The sequence below is a fragment of the Orbicella faveolata genome, unplaced genomic scaffold, assembly GCF_042242905.1.
Source record: "Orbicella faveolata isolate gen_17 unplaced genomic scaffold, um_ofav_v1 contig_25, whole genome shotgun sequence".
NCBI lineage: Eukaryota > Metazoa > Cnidaria > Anthozoa > Scleractinia > Merulinidae > Orbicella > Orbicella faveolata.
The window spans coordinates 20,320,791-20,340,574 of record NW_028301553.1 but is presented as its reverse complement, the minus strand read 5'-3'; the positions used below and the strand labels follow the sequence as shown (position 1 = coordinate 20,340,574).

Below are 19,784 nucleotides of genomic sequence, written 5' to 3'. Positions count from 1 at the left end.
GGAGTACAGCCATAACACCGTAATAATGTAACAAGAATGAGGAAACATTTCTATAGCCGAGTGCACCCGTAACACCGTAATAACATAAAAAGAATTAGGAAACGTATCTATAGCCGAGTACAACCGTAACACTGTAATAACATAACAAGAATAAGGAAACATTTATATAGCCTAGTACAGCTGTAAAACCATAATAATATAACAAGAATGAGGAAACGTTCATATGGCCTAGTGCAGCTGTAATAACGTAAAAACGTAACAAGAATGAGGAAACATTTATATAGCCGAGTACAGCCGTAATAACATAACATAACAAGAATGAGGAAACGTTTATATAGCCGAGTACAGCTGTAACACCATAATAACATAACAAGAATGAGGAGACGTGTATATAGCCGAGTACAGCCATAACACCGTAATAATGTAACAAGAATGAGGAAACATTTCTATAGCCGAGTGCACCCGTAACACCGTAATAACATAAAAAGAATGAGGAAACGTTTATATAGCAGAGTACAGCTGTAATAACGTAACAAGAATGAGGAAACGTTTATATAGCCGAGTACAGCCATAATAATGTAACAAGAATGAAAAACCGTGTATATAGCTGAGTTTACAATAGTAAGTGCAGGTAACGATTGTTTTGTTCTTGTTGCATGCAAATATAACGAGATATTTTTATTTTTTAGTTACAAAGTTTGACACTCTTGTTTTTCACAAGGGAGTAAATTCAATTAGAGCTGACGAATCGTCACCACTTGTTCCCATGAGATGTTTGCTATCTTTAGTTACAAATGGTAACTTAACACTTTTGTTTTTTATATGGGAGTAAATTCAATTAGAGCTGACAAGTTATCGGCTATTGTTTCCAGGATATTAAACAAAAAAGATGCTTTCACTCTGGACTGTTTTTATGTCTCTGCGGTAGCATTTTAATATTTTTATTTGATGGGCATTTTATGACATTCTTTTCAGTCCGATATTTTAAAAGGTAAAAAGTATGAAAACTGTTCAAATGTTCTTTGAAGACTGCCTGGCATCAAGTTAAAGTGCAATTTAATTAAATCACCCTTTCAATGTGTCAGAGAGGTTTTTTCTCTTTCTTTCTATTTTCGGTGAAGTATTGTTGCTGTGTTGTGTTGTGTAAAAAGGGTAAACTTACGATTCGTATAAAATGCAAAAAGTTCTCTTAACTTGAGTATTTTTGAGCAAAAATTCCTCATGGGGGTTGGAAGGGCTATGTGATTGGTGAGTGAGGGAGTTGTGCATGTGTGCATGTCACACCAATCACAGTGTGGGTTGTATCAAAGAACGAATCAAATTGCCTGTTAGAAAAAAAGATGGTATCTTCATTAATCTGGAGACATGTCAGATTCCTGTAGTTTGTTCAGTCAAACATTTCATGGCTTACTATTTAGTTATCTTACCATTACCAACGTAACATATGTACATAATAAATTCCCAGTTTCTTTCTTGCTGTACATTGCAACCAAAAAACTCGTCAAATTAACCAAATCATTACTGTAAACAGTTCCACGAATGCTCCTATCTCCGAGACTTTAAGTTCACAAAAAAATAACTCTTGCACGCCTTGCGTGCCTATGTTCTGTTGAGCCTCTCTTAATAACAGGTTTACAAATGTACAATGCAAAGCTAAAGGAACAACCCTATAAAATAATTTAGTCCAACACTTACCTCTGACAATTAGTTGCACAGTATCATAAACTGCAGGAGCCACAAGCACTTTAGGAGAAAGTTTGCAAATAAATATTTGCTTGTCATCTTCCTCTTTTATTGAGGTCAGAGTAAACATCAGTTTACCAGGAGTCCTTCCATCCCAGGTGCCATTGACACGGCCACTGTACGGAGGTGGTACATTCAAGGATATTTGCCCATTTTCATCCAATGAGACCAGCTCCTGATCTAGGTCAATTGCTCCACTCTCTTTGGTTCCCCAGTCAACTAGTCTTAGTCCACCTTTGAAGGTCCAAGTAAAATTTACTGCAGAATCAAGGTATCCTATGACACCACTTCCATTGTAGTGTGAGGTGAGTGACACTTGACTTGCTGTAAAAAAACAAATAAGTAAGAAAATTAATAATTACACAAACAAGATATAAAATAAATAAAACTAAATGATTTGTATAGCTCGAATATTAGACCTTTTCCTCTGATATTTGGTGAAAAGTACTCCTATATGAGTGGTATTAAAACAATCATAATTTTTGTTTTAGGATTGAATCATTTATAGCTGAGAAATGCCCAAACATTCTCTGTAACAGCATTCCCATACATGCTCTGTAATTAAACAGTTTTTTTTCTAACTTGAGTATTAGAGCTGTAGATGTAGATCTGAAATTTAGCAGACATCACCTCTGCATCATTGACTTTAAACCATTCATTTTCATTTTGGATTGAATTATTTAAAAGTTGAGTAGCTCATACATTCTCTGTAATAGCATTCCCCTATATGCTCTGTAATTTAACAAATAATTAGAATATTAGAGCTACAGTATAAATCTGAAATTTAGCAGACATCATCTCTGTATCATTGACCTTAAAAGTGTTCATTTTGTTTTTGGATTAAATTATTTATAGTTGAGTAATCATCAATTCTGTAAAGCGACGTAACTGTTACACTCTAAATAACTGCATTATGTTTTTGTGCCACACTATGATAGCTCAGTTGGTAGGATGCAGAAGTACAGTATTGGTTTACTGTCTTGGGGCCTCTGGTTCAAGTCTTAAAGCTTTTGCTAAGAAAGATCAGGGGTTGGGATATCCTTTTCAAAACTTTGCTGTAGTTTTCTTGCAATTCCATCTGTGTAAAGATGCCACATTAGAAACAATTGTTTGGAAATTCATATCTGGCATAAGTACATCTGGGAACTATAGTGGATTGGTACTGATTACATCATTAAATAGTGCAATAGTGCAATACCAAACCAATATTAAACCATAACACAACTAGCAAGATAATCTCAGATAGTGCAGAGTGTGATGTACAGCTCTGACACACTACTCATAACACAGTACGTATATAAACCCTGCCATTCACTCATGGTTTGTATTGACCTTGCTAGTCAGCTAGGGATTTTGATGAGACACAATTGTGGCAGTGTGTATGTTTGATGTGTATTTTCATTCACAGTCCAAGAATAACTTACAATTAATCACCATTTGTCAAGACAGCTCTGGAATTCTACTCTAGTGTCTTATGTTGATTTTTGCTCATTTTAAATAAAATAATACATTTAAGTAGTGAAAATAGCGAAAGTGACAATTTTACTTTTCACACAAACGTTTGTAACTTGATACTTTTGTTTTCCTCACAAAGGTATGTAGCCTACACTCTTATTTTCTCGAAAACACTTGGAAGATGTGCTTGTATTTTTTTCCACGGCTGGAGATAAATGGAAGAAAGTTGAATGTTGGATGAAGAAATGAAAGATTTGCTTTATTTAACACGCAAATTTTCTTTTGACTAATAAACAAGAACTAACCTAATTAACAAATTGTCACGGAACAGCACGCCCTGTTGCCACCTTTGGCACTCACATACTTGAGGCTTTGATTTAGTGTTGGGCCCTTGCTAACGGTTTGTTGTGCGTGTGTGCGGTTTGTTTCGTTTGTTTGTGAGCGCAGTTTCTGAAAGGCAGTGTTCAACGTAAACGTGAACACTGTAACACTCTTTACAGCTTCATTGAACACAAATGTAATCACTTCATTTTCTCCTTCCACTTTCCAAAATGGCGCATGGCAAGGAACTGGCAAACAACTAAATCACGTGACTCCTCGTCATCCATGCGCCAGAGTGACGTCACCCATGACTGTGAGTTCCAAGGAAAACTCTAATATTTTTTATCGAAAATTTACACTTAACATCATCGTGTCCTTTCCCCTGAGGAAATAATACAATGTCATTTATGCTAGTTTTTCTCGTGATACCGCTTACAAAACGTGGCTTTGATGTCCTGGTGCTTTGGTTTTAATGAATTTAATAACCGTGGGAACAGCTAAATTTCATTGGCTACTCCATTTAATTTGATTACATTTGTTGACTTTGCTAGCAGTGAATGGGTGTATTTATATTTTCATTTACATTATTATTACTGTTGTTTGTCTTAGAACTCTGGTTATCACAGTACAGTGGTGTTTTACGTTGAATTTTGTTTGAAGTAGCAAACGTCATTTGTAACTTGATACTTTTGTTTTCCTTCGCAAAGTATTCAACATGATACCCTTGTTTTCTCGAAAACATATAAAGGAAGATATGCTCGCTTTTTTTCCTGATGGAGATAAATGGAATAATTAATGTTAAACATCTTATGAAAAAATGGAAGAGGAACGATTTTGTTTTATTCAAGATGCAAATTTTCATATCATCGATGAACAATTACTAATTTAATTATCCAAATAGTCACGTCGAGTCACGGAATACCACATTCTTATTGTTCACACCATTGGTGTTAACACTTGAAATTCATACACAATGATGTCGATTAATACAACTGAGAGGCGTTTCAACTTGACCAAGGTGATATCCTACATCGGTGAATGTGTCCCTCAAAGACTGATTCAATTTGAGTGCAGTTTCTTTAAGTAGTAAGTGCCACAGAGTTTGCGGCAATATTGAGAGGTCTTTTTGTCACCAATTTACTACTTTTGATGCCACTGACTCAGAAATGTTTCGGGTAAATACAGTGCATGAATTTTTTGCTCTCTCTAATAGGGGAGATAATAAACAAGCCGCTAAGGAGAGGAATCCATTTCCACTCTCTTAACCTTAGCAAACACGCAATAGTTTGAAAACAGCACACGACATTTCTTGAACCGAGCTAGGGATAATGCCAAAAGATACACTGTCACAGAAGCGTTCTTTGCACTAAGAAGGGAGAAAGGGAGAACTGATTTTACCCGAAATATAACTACTATCCCAGGCAAAATGTGAGTGTAGTATTACACAACATATAAAAAACCGCTTGGATCTGAACTCAAGAATGGATTTTATCATGCTGACGATGCTAGAACGCACGCGTCCCACATGTTGTATTCATTCTACCACAAGGAAAAGTACTTAACGTTTGTGTGTAATTTCGTACGTATCTTTTACCTAAAATATAGTCGACACTAACATGAATTAATCTGCGCAAGTGTTTCGAGTATGCGCTTTTGTTTTATAAGAGAATAGTACCACTAGTATGGCAAGAGATTTTTGCAAACATATATAGGTTTGTGATGTTGTTGTAGAAGTAACGTAAGTATGGTATGTTTTACGTAGTAAACAGAGGTACCTACCCCACTCCCTTACCTTAATGCTAATTAATTAATTGAAATTAATCAATTAAACAACCATTGAAGTTTACACCTTATTGGGTTAGTAACTTATTACATTATTGACCTAGTGCCTTAGTGGATTAGTACCTTGGGGCTTTAGTGCCTTATTTCCTTAGTGCCTTATTACTTTAGTGCCTTAGGGCCTTGGTGCCTTAGTGGCTTAGTCGCTTAGTGGTTTAGTGGCTTAGTGGCTTAGTGGCTTAGTACCTTGGTGAATTTGTGCCTTAGTACCTTAGTGAACAGCAGCCCCCTAAACCATCCCAATAGTGCACTCTGCATTAAAAAGGCAACATATTTTGAACTAAATAAAGGGTAAAATATCCATAAAATTTTCAGTACATTAATGTTTTAACAGCTTTTGGCGAATAAACATCATAAGTTGCATGATTCAAAGACCCACTGAGGATTTGGCCAAGAGGAAGTTTGGGTCTCGTCACCAAAAAAACTGAAAAAAAAAAAATCCCATGCAGACGTACTGATTTTCCATGACTCTCCATGACCTGTAGGAACCCTGTTTCATGCAACAGAAACCAGAGATAGGTGCCGGCCTAATGAGCCACTTGGCTTGTATAGAGACTTTACCCCTTTTTCATTGATAACAACAGTACTAAGTCAGTAGGACAGAATATGAAATCATCTGCAACTTGGAAACACTTGGAATTCATAGAGTATGTCTATGAAAAAATTCATTACCTTCCCTTCACAAGAAGAAAAGGAGCTGTCCTTACTTTAACACACTTTAAAGCTATGCATGTTTTGTTATGCTGCACGTAAATTGGAGTGAGAGTAAAAAATTGACAAAGCAAGGGGTGGTGGGGCAAGGGAGGAAATGCTTTCCTGCAAACCCCTCGATTTGGAAAAATGCCCACTGGTTTTCACAGTTGAGTTCATTTATCGATTGACAACTTGTCACTGAGTGCTAAAATTGCTGCATATTTTTCAAGGGTGCCAAGATGGGGCTAGCCCTAAAATAGCCCAAGCGTTTGGAAATAAAAGAAAGAAATGCTTTCTGCTTGTTCATAAATAGCATAGAAAAATTTGACTGCAAGACTTTTCATAAAAATCAATAATGGAAAAATTAACTGTGCAATATTATAGTTTTATTTTGTAATAAAAGCACAGTTTTAAGTTTGCAAAACATGTTTCGGACGACCAACAGCCATCTTCAGTTGCAAATACAGATGAACTGCTAATCGGTGTGATATAAAAGCAAACTTGCACAAAATATATATGAATACTAAATAGCACTAGCAAATGCAATGGTTAGAAAACAATGTGTATTGTAACACAGAAAGTTAAATGAAAGGGTTAAATTAACACGACTGACTTGCTTGTTTAATTAGGGTTTTCCCAGCCAATGTGTAAATGACTTGTTTTAACACACCGCTTCAGTGACTTGGCTTGCCATTGAGATGGAAATAAATCCTGAGCCTTTGTGCTTCTGAGTGACAAAGGTCATTCCCATCCATGAGACATTCATGGTTATCATACTGGAAATTGAACAGCTATACTATTGAAATTTTTGTAAATAAAACAGAGGAAATGATGCAATATCATCAAGTTTCAAGAAGTCGTAATAAGTGATTTAATGAGGTGATGTGATATATTCAAATGGGTTCCTTAATTTGGAAACAATAAATTTATAGATAAAGATTAATAATGGTAATAGAACTGAGTGGTGTGCAATTTGTATAGGTAATAAAATGATTTCAAGTGCAATTTGGAATAAATAAGTACAAGTAAAGTTTTTGTAGTCTTAGAAAAATTTATGAGTGCTTATTTATTCCAAATTGCATGAGAAAAATCATTTGATCACTTGTTAATAATATAAAAGTGATGATTTCTGTCAAGCTTCAGTATTTTACCTCACAAATGAGGGGTCAAGCTACTTCAACTTTATTGGATGAAAATTTGACCTGTGAATTCAAGCGTAAAAATTCACTCTCCAAGTCATGTATGAAAACTGAGCAGTTTCTTTTAACTGTGAAAAGCAGTCTTTTTTCACAGTTGAATTGAAGAACTTGACCTAAAAGCAAAAGAAAACCAACCTGTGGTTTTGATGCGGCCTTCTTTACAAATGATTTTCGAGTGATTGAAAAACTCTCTGCCATGTTCAAGTTTATCTTCACCGAGAAAAAAACTCTTCAACCCAGCACAAGTTGCTTTAACCACAATGCCAAGAAACAAAGCTTAAATCCACCAAGAAACAGATTTTCTTAGCACTGAAGGACATTTATTAACTCCATCTGGTTGCTTCCCGACTTTAACTTTTTCACTGGACGTTGTAGAGGTTAGATTTACTTGTCTCGTTTTGTTTGTGAACTATCTTACCTAATCTCTAAGCTTTGTTCTTTCGCAAAAGTAGAATGATTGCACCTTAAGTCTTGAAAATGAAGACGTGGCAGGTTCTAAGGACGTCTTGTTGGATCCTTCTTCGTGTTTTGCTTTGTAGTACTGACGGAATTTTAAAAATGACTTTTTCAACTGGGATTTTGTCATGCCGTCGCAATCGGCTCCAGCATCTCAATTCAGTCAACTCCAGTTTAACCTATGTTTTTCTCCTTGCAGACTTCATGTATATTTCTTATCGGACACACATCACAATAACTAGTTTGGTAATTTCTGGTGAGCTTTGTATTTTGCTTTGTTATGAAGTCTTTGTATTAAAATTTAGGTAAAGATCGAGTTTCAATCTTCGTTTCATTTTTGTCTGCCATTTTGTTTGTCCCAGCTCAATTTTGTGGGAGCTGTCAATCATTTTTAATTTCACTGTTTTGCACTCAATTTCACCATTTTGCACTCAATTTCACCATTTTGCACTCAATTTCACTTTCTTTCACTGGTGAAATTACACTTATCACTGATTTGGGATTAATTGACATGTCCTCAGCCAATCAGACTGCAGAAATTGTTGCTTGTATATTATTAGGTCTGAAATCATATGGGGAATTTCAAAATCGAACAAGCGCTCATCAGACCAAAATTGCACGACATGAAGTTCAATAGACCAATTTCGATATATTAAAATTCAGCCTAACACAATAGACCTCAACATGAGGCTCTGGGGAATGAACCCCACAAACTCTGTAGTTATTCCCCGGAGCCTCATGCTGACGTCTATTGTTTAATATATCGAAATTGGTCTATTGCCACTTAGGTCCATTTTGAAATCACACAATTTTATCACCTTAAATTTTAGATTTTGGTGTATTGTTCCAGTAGCACTTTTGTTAAAAGTAGCAGAGCTGGAAACACATTTACATCTCATTTAGTATGCACAATTATGTCATGTGATGAAAACTCATTCGAGCATAACAAAGGAACAAGAAGATCTTTTAGATCTTACAACCGTGCTTTTGAAATTTAACTGTTTTCTTAGCACTACAGTCACAATGCAGTGCACATTCCAAATCAGTCCTTGATGATTCATTGATTACTGTAGACACCACATCACTTGATCAACACAAACTGTATTATTGCTCCATCAGTCATAGCAGTTGTGAAATCTCCGATGATGTAATGGTCTTAATCTGGAACTTTCTTAGGGATATGTATGGGCATGAATGATACGAATGCTACGAATGCTTTCTTTCTTGAAAGTAATGATTAATTTTTTTTTCCATGAGTAAAGGGCTAGCAAAGTAGTCACATTAGTCAAATAATTCAGAATTATGTTATCCACGGCTATCTTTAGTACGGTGGTTATTTCCCTACCAATGACGTAATTCTTGCATGTTCTGACATGTTCTTTGCTTGGCTTGCAAATGTTTAATTTTCCTTCCTATCTCTGAACTAGCTGTGATGAAACAGCCACAGAATTCACTTCATTTGCCTAAACCCACTAGAAGTACGTGCAAAATTGCAAATAAATTAATGACTGTCGCTTCTGGCGAAATTGACTTGCAAAGTAAACACGATCTTATTTGTCATGTGGTGAAAGTGAAAGCTGCAATATCAGCGCATTCCATGGCTGACATATACCTTTTTTTTTAGTGTATTTATTATTCCCTTCGAATCCAACACTTTGATAAAACCAAGAGAAAATATATTTTACACACAATAAAGAAAACAATATCCGTAACATTGTCCGTGTATTAATGTTTTAACAGCTTTTGGCAAATAAACATCTCAGGTTGCGTGATTCAAAATTTGGCTGAGAGGAAGTTTGGGTCTGGTCACCGACAAAACTTAAAAAAAAATAAATAAACCGTGTGTAAACCAAGAAGCACGCTCGACCCATGGCTGCGTGGTTAAAAAAATAATAAACCCCCCGTAAACGAAGAAGTGCGCTTGGCCCATGGCCGCGTGGTTAAAAAATTATAAGCCCCATGTAAACCAAGAAGCGCACTCGGCCCATGGCCGCGTGGTTAAAAAAATAATAAGCCCCATGTAAACCAAGAACCGCGCTCGGCCCATAACGGCGCAGTTAGTAAGTAGATCTGAAAGTCAGAAAGAAAACAGTCTACTTCATGCATAAAAGTTCAATTCTTGTCTCGTGAATCAATGATGGAAGGCCTTCCTTACTTCTGTTGTCGAAGCTGAGACTTGTAGTTGTCTTTGGCGAAGATATTTGAAGGTGCAGCTGGTGTAATACTGCAATGGATTTCTCTTGAGTTGTGAAACTTCCTCAAGTGCACAATGCCCAGTGGATAGTTTTTCTCTTTTAAATACCCGTTCAATGGCACTCTGCATGATTTCAAGGGATTCCAGTTCATTATTATCTCCGTTTCTTTTTGTGACCTTGGCATAGAACTTTATACTCAGGACCTTGTCAAGTTCTTGCGGTGCCATTTGTTTCAAGATATTTTCAAGATGGCAGGAATGGCACCAGCTTGAATGTTCAACATTCACTGTTTTGTGGAGCGGACATATTTTGACTGTTTTTTCGCAGAGACAGAGTAGAGCTCTTGTGTTGCTTTGTTTGAAACTACCAGAAACCTGAAAACATCTCCTTTCTTAAGATGGCTATGAATTTGTTGTTGCGTGGCTTTTGTTTGTTTATGTTGTGCTGGACTTGGTATCATGCAGATCTTAAGCATATGTTGAAGAAAAATCGCCAAAATATTTGTCAAAAATAGGTCTTCAGCCTGAAGGAGCTCATAATCATCATTCAGAAACCATAATTAAATTCATCAATCGCTTTGAAAATAAAACTAGCAACAACAAAGTTTTGGCAATAATAGTTGCAAAATTTGCCACAAAATGGCTTTTTGTCTTTCATTTTGCTGAAATGTTATTAGTTACTTTAAACTAACCTTGATATCTCAATGGTTACTTTGCTTTACGGTCCCATTCTCATTGGCTGAGAAAAAGATGCGACTTAGACCAAAAAATAGTGTGATTCGTGAATAAATCACACCACTGAGAGCCAATCAGGTTGCAAGGATAATCAGCTATTTCAAAATGGATTTAATAAATAATATTATTATATTTATTAAATAATTTGTTAATCTGATAAATTTATCAATTTGTACCTTCTCTTATTCTGTTTGCAGAACACTAACTGGTTGTAGCATATTTGCCTTACTTGATAATACTTACCATGGTAGTTTCATTAAATTCTCACATGGAGGCTTTTCGAATATATTTCTCATATGTTTCAGTGAAATGGATTTTTGTCTTTCAAGAATAAAACTTTACTGGAAATCATGCTCGAGTATTGCACTGAATACAAAAAATTCCCTCCGAAACATTTTGTTTGACAATATTTACCAGACCAGGTACATGTAACAAATTATTTTATAATCAAATTTTGGGGAAAACATGTTTCTTTTTAGAGGAGCAAAAATTTTTATTGAGCTGCCCACCAACATAACAAAAGCCAATGACATACAGACTTTCTGCCATCATGCAAAAGGGTTTTTATTATCGTAATAGTTCTTAGTGGTTTCTCTTAGTATTTTAGTATTGTAATTAGATTTTTGACGTAGTTTTAGTTTTTAACGTGTAGTTATAGAGTTTTAATCAGTGTACATACATTTGTATCAGCCTTCGAGGTGAACGGGCTACCCTATTTAAATAAAGTTTTACTTTACTTTACCAATGGCCACCTTCCCCTTTGTAGTGGATTGGAACATATAATTATTGATATTATGGGGGTTTTCTTACCATTATGGCTATGATTTTAAACTCTTCTCAGTGGATCCCTATTTAAGGCCGCAAACATGGCTAAATAGCTACATGTAACAATTAAAAGTTAGGGGAGCTAAAATAAACTACTTCTTTTGCTGCTATTTAGGAGGTTTGACCTAACTGCATTGAATTACAACCAACATCAACTGGAACAAGAGAAAGGATTCTGCTCCCTTCCACCACTCCAACATGCATTATGTTTTTAATCCTGTGTCATTCGCTTCAATTCACCTCACTCTTCCACGTGCAGGTTGTACCTTTAGTTACTTCTATTTATGTTGAAGCATTCGTTTGTTTGTTCATTTCGCAATTCTCTAGCCAGAATAATAGAAATGGTAGTTAAACGTCATCGCTTCTTCATGCATTGCGTGCCATTTAATACAGTTGACTTGATGTCTTAAGATTAATTATTACCAAAGATCATTGACTTGTTTAAAAAAAAATCACATTTTTGTGGAGATCTTGTTCGTGTTTTAACCCATTGACTCCTGTGCCGGCCCCGGCCGTGACGAACCTTGGCCTTTCTTCCAATTCTGACGTCATCAACTTTGACCAAAATTGGCATCATCCATGCTCAACTTCTGCAGGAGGAAAAGATCTTTCCAATGATACCCATATCAGAGTGATCGGCCCAATGGAGCCTTAGATATGCACAAAAATGCTCAAAAAGTTGAGTGAAAAACTCAGAGCAAAATTCCCTGCCACTACACGTGGCTACTCCGTGGCAAAAATTGCCCGTCTTGATGACGCTTTCTCAGAATGTTTTAAACTGGAAGCAAGCCCAGTAGAAGGTCAATCACTGCAGCAAAAAGAAACGAAAAGGAGGAAAAGGAAAGGTGCAAAAAAAAATATACATATATATAGTTTAGTGTACAATGTGGCGAAGAGACCAACTCTTGACTGTTCTGGACGAGTTTAATGTACAATGTTTTGGCCGTTCGGCCTTCTTCAGGTTAAAAGTTAAAAACTAAAAGCTATTTACAGTGGTTGCGATTTACAGAAACACCGGCACCGAACTATGGGTGACATGTGAATACAAATAAGGTGAATACAAATGAGTGACAAAACTAGAGGGAAAAAATCTAACTTAATTAGTAGTGTTTACTCTGAAGTAACAAGCTCCCCATTGAAGGCCTCTGAATGAATGTAATTAGGTAAAAATCATAACAGGATCTCAGGAAACGGCCATTAAACTACGGTAATAATTTCCCTTCCAAAACCCCTGAATGAAAAGCCGACAACAAACATAACAGAATCCTTGAAAAGAGCTCTTGAACTTAGAAATAAACAAATAACAAAAATGATAACAGAATAAAATTAAAATGCATCATATTGGAAAAGTGGCAAATCACAACTACTCAATTGTAGTAATTAACGCGGTGTCTTGATCTAAATTCCCGCCATTTGTTAAGACCATGAGGATTAAGGGTAAATAATTGCGTGGTCCAATAAGCTTCCCTAGTGAGTAATAATTTGTTCAATGATGATGAAATTGATTTGAGAAATTTCATGTTCAGAGTTATTAAAGTGGATGGCCAATTCGCAAGTTCTTTTGTTCTTCAGCATGTTCGACTTGTGGTTATGAAATCTTACTTTAAATTCAGTCGAGGTGGAGCCTACATATTGCAGGTTGCATTTGGCACAAGTGGCTAAATAAATAACATTTTGTGACGAACAAAACGTTATTTAGAAAAATTTCCTCTGAGCAATTTCTTTTTAACCTGGCTACTCTAAAAGGAATAGCCTTGAAAACATGTTTAGGATGGCAGCTAGAAGGTGGAAGATATAAGTGGCTGTCTCGGAGGAAATTTTTCTCGCCAAGAGAACAGCTGAGTACAAAAGGTACCTTGTTAACCAGGGTTATCCCTCTAAATTAGTTTCTGATCAGTTCTCCAAAGCCTCCGCCATTCCTAGGAATGATTTACTTAAGACTCGTGGAAAGGAAACGAAGAAATTATTTCCATTTGTGATCACATTTAATCCAAATCTACCCGACGTAGGCAACATAATCAGAAAGCATTTATTCATTCTACAATCCAACCCCAACTGGTCTGCCTCCTGCCAGTTGGGAATCTTAACCTAATTATGTTTATTTCATCATTGATTGTTTACATTGGTCCTGAAAAGCCCCAATGGGGAGTGGCCAATTAAGTATACATACATACACATACATACAGTTAAACTTCTATTAAGTGGCCCCCTATTGAGTGGCCAACCTTTATTTGGCGACCAGCAGCCAAAGTCCTGGAAAAATTGTCAGCTATACACTATGATAAAAACCTCTATTCAACGAACACGTCTACTAAGCGACCGCAGCCAGGTTCTTGTTGTCCCAAGGGTGATTTTGTTTCGTTTTATACCTTTGCTGAACGGCCAGGAAGATTTGAAGTTGGACGTTTTTAGCCAGATAAAGGCAATAGAATGTATACCTCACACAAAAAATGATCGAAAATTAGAATAGAGTTTTTCAGAGGGTTACAGCTGGCACAGGAAATTTGGGGGTGGTTTTCGCATGGCCAATTACAGCCAGCACAAGAGTCAATGGGTTAAAGGAAAAAAAATTGGGGGATTAGTTGCACTTTAAATAAGCTGTTGTGAAAATAAGAGCTGAAAAAAAATTCAGGCTTGAACAGGATTCGAACCTAAGACCTCTGCAGTACTGAGACAGGGGTGAAATTGGATGAAGCTGATCCAAGATGAATTCCACTGTGGGCGAGCAAGAAGATTTTCATGAACGCAAATTGAATGCGAGCTTTAAAATTGCCTACAGGCCAAAATTTAAGCTTGTTCCTTTGTTTACACATTGAGTTCATGCTGAGTTTACGTATAGGCAGGGGTTGATTCTGAGGTGTCATATCAAAAAATGACATAACAGTCATGCAAACGGATCTGGTAGAATTCTTCTACTTAGAAGAAACATGTTGGAGAATAAACAAGTTTGTAAATGTATGTTTTAGCAAGCAAGAAGATTTTCAAGAACCCAAATCGATTCCGAGCTTTAAAATTTTTCCTTCAGGCTAAAATTTTGAGTTAATTCTTTTGTTTCTGTTTTGGATTCATGCTCAGTAGGTGTCATGTCACAATAAAGTCATGCAAATTGTTCTCTAGTTAGAAGTAATGTGTCAGAGAATAAACAATGTTGCAACTATAGTTTGGATTGCTAGTGTTTGTCACTTATTTTGTGGAAAAAAATCGTTCTCAGTCGTTTGGAGGACTGACAAAAATTTTGAGCGTGTTCATTTGTTTTTGTATTGCATTCGTATCAAAACACTTAAAGCCTTGTATTAGTTGGTGTTATATTGGAAAGGTACACAATTGTCACACAAGCTTAGCTTGAAGAAGTGAAGTGTAGTTCTCAAAATTGCATCAAAGAGTGAACAAGTTTGCAAGTATAGTTTCATTGGAGAATTAGTGTTGTTCATTAATTTTGTGTTAAAAAATTGTTCTCAATCGCTTGAAGGTATGTAACGCAACTGTGACTTACATGTTGTGAATCACAAAGGATACTAAAATTAGTGAGACAATCTCAGATAGTGCAGAGTGCAATGTATAGTGCTGGCACCATAGTCACACGTGTCATCTTGACTCCTGGTTTGTATTTACTTTGGTACCTAGGGCTTTTCCCCTTGCAGAATATGATCAGACAGAAACCTTGATAAGACATAATCTTGTCACAATCTTAGCAGTGTGTATGTTTCATGTCTGTACCTTCATTCAATTTTCAATAATAGCTTACAATTACTGCACTGTTTGTCAAGACAGCTCTCAAATTTTATGCTGGTGTTTTACATTGATTTTTGTTCATTTCAAAATTCAATAATAACTTGAAGTAGCAAATGTGACAATTTTACTTTTCATGCCAACGTTTGTAACTTGATATTTTTGTTTTCCTCGCAAAGGTATGTAACTTAAAGCCCTTGTTTTCTCGAAAACTTAAGAGATAAATGGAAGAAAGTAAATATCTTATGAGGAAATGGAACAAAGTTAAATATCTTATGAGGAAATGGAAGAAGAACAATTTTGTATTATTCACAACGCAAATTTTCTTTTCACCGATAAACAAGAAGTAATTTAATCATCATATAGTCAGGCAACAGGGCTCGAAATTGTGACTCACTGGTCACCAATGCGACCAAAAATTGAGCACTGGCGACTAAATTTTCAGAACTAGTTGCCAGCTGGCAACTCGCGTTTTGTCCGATAACTAAAGAAAACCACGACACAACTTTTGCTTTTAAATCTTTATATTAGGAAATCAATCGGATATGGTAGCTAGTATAGGACTCACCTTTCCGTCCCCAGTAAAATAATGTCTGAATATTACAAGTTAATTGAAAAAATTGAATGTGTTTCGACTTTGCGATACTGTGTTCACGGTGCGCCATATTGTTTCAGCAGCTTCTTCCGAAACTGGGATCGCAGGCGCACTTCAACACCATGTGCTTTTCATTTGCCACAAAAATGACGGCAGATACCAATCAGTTGAAGGAATTACATGAGTTTTTATGTGCGGGGAATGAAGATTCAGCCAAAAGGTTAATCCAAACTTTGAATCCTTCATCAGTTGTTGATGTAGGGAAGGTGGATTTCACCAAACTGTCGACAGCGAAAGGCGTCGAGGAAAGCAAGTCGAAAATAAAGAACGGCATTTTGAAGAAGTAGCAAAGGGAAAATACGCAAGGACCCGTGCTTGTCTCACAATGAAAACCACGGACTTAAAACGTCTTATGCTTCGCTTCATTTAAATTGACTATGGAGACAACCATCACCTTCGGACCAGAGACATATCACCTGGGAACAATGGTAGCTTTATAAATAAGTGTTACTCGTGTTGTTTCTAACTGTTTTGGCTCTTCAATTGTGAGTTTTCTTGCATGCTAAGTAAGGTATAAAGTTGTGTTCTTGTGTAAGTTATAATTATATAAAATAAGTTGGCGACCAAAATTTACAATCTGGTGGCCAAAATTTTTCCATTAGTCGCCAGCTGGCTCCTGAATGAAAAAGTTAATTTCGAGCCCTGGGCAATACCACGTTCTTAAACAGTTCTCACCTCAGTGTTATTGATTAATACAACTGAGAACAGGGGTTTTATTAGAAGCCGGGACCCGGGTACTGGCACCCGTCTACTCTGAGTACAGTACCCGCCTTCATTCAAATGAGGTCTCAAGTAGACTGAAATACAAAATTGAAACCCGGACTAGCCGAAACTTCTTTTCAATGCTCTCCGCGTTGCTAGCCGAGTCTGTTGATCTCTAAAGCAAAGTAATAAATTTCGAAGTTTGATCGCCTTGCTTGTCTTTGCGAAACGCATTGCCTACATTATCAAAGTAGTTATCGCGACCCTCTCTCAAGCTGTAACATAACATTGGCACATGACATTTCACGCGACCGAAAGCACATAGTTTAAAATGGCGGCGAATATAAACAACAATAAAAGATCTCAGGCCCAAGGCGTCCTTGATAATTTCTTTGTCTTAGTTCCAAAGAAGTCAAAAGGTGAGTTATTAATACATTACAAGTTATCTTCTCAACATGATGAACTTGCACTGATGGATATAAATAAAGTGGGCGTTTTGCATGTCAAAAGAGTCACTGAACCGCAATGACCTTTGAACACAAACAATCAAAGTTGCTTATTGTGAGAACCCTGAGAACTTTCAAACCCGCTGAATTGTATGGTTATTGGGCATTACTAACAGTCATATAACAAGATAGTTCTAAATTAAATTACCTAGTAAACAACAAACACTGCATGAGAGCTCGCGGATGTTGTCTGATGAACATTACTTTAACAAATGAGCCGGTTACATTATTTTTTTCCATGAAGTCACTTTGTGCTTGTCAATTTAGTAAATTCTCTAGGGGTGTGAATGGTTACAATATTTTTTTATGAAGTCACTTTGTGCTAGTATAGGTAAAAGATCCGTAAATTATTCACAATTTTTGTTTGCAAAATGAGGACGTACAATTATAAATTTCCACCTCAGAATGCTTGGAAATGCATTTCCAAGAGTCTAATTTTGAAAATTTTCAAGGGGAGCACGCCCCCAGACCCCCTAGAGGCTCAGGCCTTTGGCCATTCACTGTGTAGGGGTGCCCACCTACTCTACGATGAGAACCCTCCTACTTCAAAGCTTAATGAAACCCCTGTGAGAGGCGTTAGCGTTTCAACAAGAAGTATTGAAGGTCTGCGCTTCTCAGTTGACCGAGATTACATATCCAACATTGTGAACAAGTGTCCTTAAAGACTGATTAAATTAATTTTCGCTTTCATTACGTGCCATGGAATCCGCAGCAATATTTGAACACTTTCCAGGTTTCTTTTGACACGAATTTACAATTTGACAAGTTTTAATGCCACTAAATGGGGAAAGGTAGGCTAGATATGAACTTTTTGGTCTCTTTCATGGAGACAATTGAAAGAGAAATAAATAAGCAAACAGAGCAGGGTCCGAAATTAACTTTTTTCGGCAGGCGCCAACTGGCGACTGAAATTTTTTTTTCAATTGCCATATGGAAAAATGTGGTCGCCAAAAACAGCGAAACACAAACCAAAATTTTTGGTCGCTACGGGCTTGCTGACGAAAATATTTGCAATCGATGGAATCAGGAATCAAACCAGTGCGCATGCTGAAATCATCTTTCCACCACTTTGACAGATCTACATTTCCACCTTTTGACGCCCAGAGAATATCTAAATCTTCATCTAATTTCTTCGCCAATGTTCTGTCTCCACTTTGTAAAGCTATTGTTTGTGTAATTATCGTGGCATGAAATAGTTAATCACTCGCTGGGGACCAGTTGTGAAATTCTGGTCACCAGTGCAAAATTTTTAGTCGCATTGGCGACCAGGAAAGCGCAATTTCGGACCCTGCAGAGAAAAGCAAAACATTTCCATTCTTAATTTGGCTAAGTTCGATAATAGCAGATGATATTTGTTGAACCGAGCTACCGGTAATTCTAAAAGATACTCAGTCACAGTAGCTTTTTTTGCACTAAAATGGGAGAAGTGAAGTTACCCAAAAAATAACTGCAGTCCTCCGTCATATCCAGGGTCCGAAATTAACTTTTTTCGGCAGGCGCCAACTGGCGACTGAAATTTTTTTTTCAGTTGCCAAATGGAAAAATGTGGTCGTCAAAAAGTGTCAATAAAATTTTTCCTTTGCAGCGAAACACGAACCAAAATTTTTGGTCACCACGTGCTTGCCGGCAGAATATTTGCAATCGATGTAATCAGGAATCAAACCAGTGCTGAAATCATCTTTTGACCACTTTGACAGATCTACATTTCCACCTTTTGACACCCAGAGAATATCTAAATCTTCATCTAATTTCTTCGCCGATGTTCCGTCTCCACTTTGTAGTAAATTACAGAAAGATTTCAGAACATCTTTGGATACCACATCACCTGAATAAATTCATGGTGAAAGAACGCATGGGGCCTCTTGCACCCGCAATACGCATGTTATGGGAAACCGCTGAAAAAACATGGCGGTGAAGCTTTGCACTAATCGTAGCTGTAAAACGTTGTGGTAGCTTTATAACAACAGGAAAATCGCTTTTATACTTTAAAAGCAGCGGGAAGGTAAAAAGGAAGTGACCAATTGGTGGGCGGCTTTGAATTTTATTTTAATCGATTTGGCCAAAAATCAAAGCTATTGTTTGTGTAATTATCGTGGCATGAAATAGTTAATGCAGCGAAACACGAACCAAAATTTTTGGTCACCACGTGCTTGCCGGCAGAATATTTGCAATCAATGTAATCAGGAATCAAACCAGTGCTGAAATCATCTTTTGACCACTTTGACAGATCTACATTTCCACCTTTTGACGCCCAAAGAATATCTAAATCTTCATCTAATTTCTTTGTGGATGTTCCGTCTCCACCTTGTAATAAATTACGAAAAGATTTCAGAACATCTTTGGACACCACATCGCCTGGATAAATTTTCATGGCAAAAGAACGCACGTGGCCTCTCGTGCCCGCAATACGTATGTTATGGGAAACCGCTGAAAAAACATGGCAGCAAAGCTTCGCACTGATCATCGCTGTCAGACGTTGTGGTAAACTTATAACAACAGGAAAATCGGTTTTTATACTTCAAAAGCAGTGGAAAGGTAAAAAGGAAGTGATCAACTGGTGGGCGGCTTTGAATTTTATTTCAATCGATTTGGCTGAAAATCAAAGCTATTGTTTGTGTAATTATCGTGGCACGAAATAGTTAATCGCCCGCTGGTGACCAGTTGTGAAATTCTGGTCGCCAGTGCAAAATTTTTAGTTGCATTGGCGACCAGGAAAGCGCAATTTCAGACCC

General features: G+C 36.8%; 1 protein-coding gene across 1 annotated transcript in view; it reads right to left on the bottom strand.

Moving 5' to 3' along the window:
- LOC149109328 (uncharacterized) overlaps positions 1 to 19,784 on the bottom strand; it is a 91,652-nt gene that overhangs the window by 61,005 nt on the left and 10,863 nt on the right. Inside the window, exon 2 of the mRNA XM_089294612.1 lies at positions 1,696 to 2,067. Within this exon, the coding sequence (XP_089150738.1) occupies positions 1,696 to 2,067 (372 nt within the window). The remainder of the gene's footprint in view (positions 1 to 1,695; positions 2,068 to 19,784) is intronic.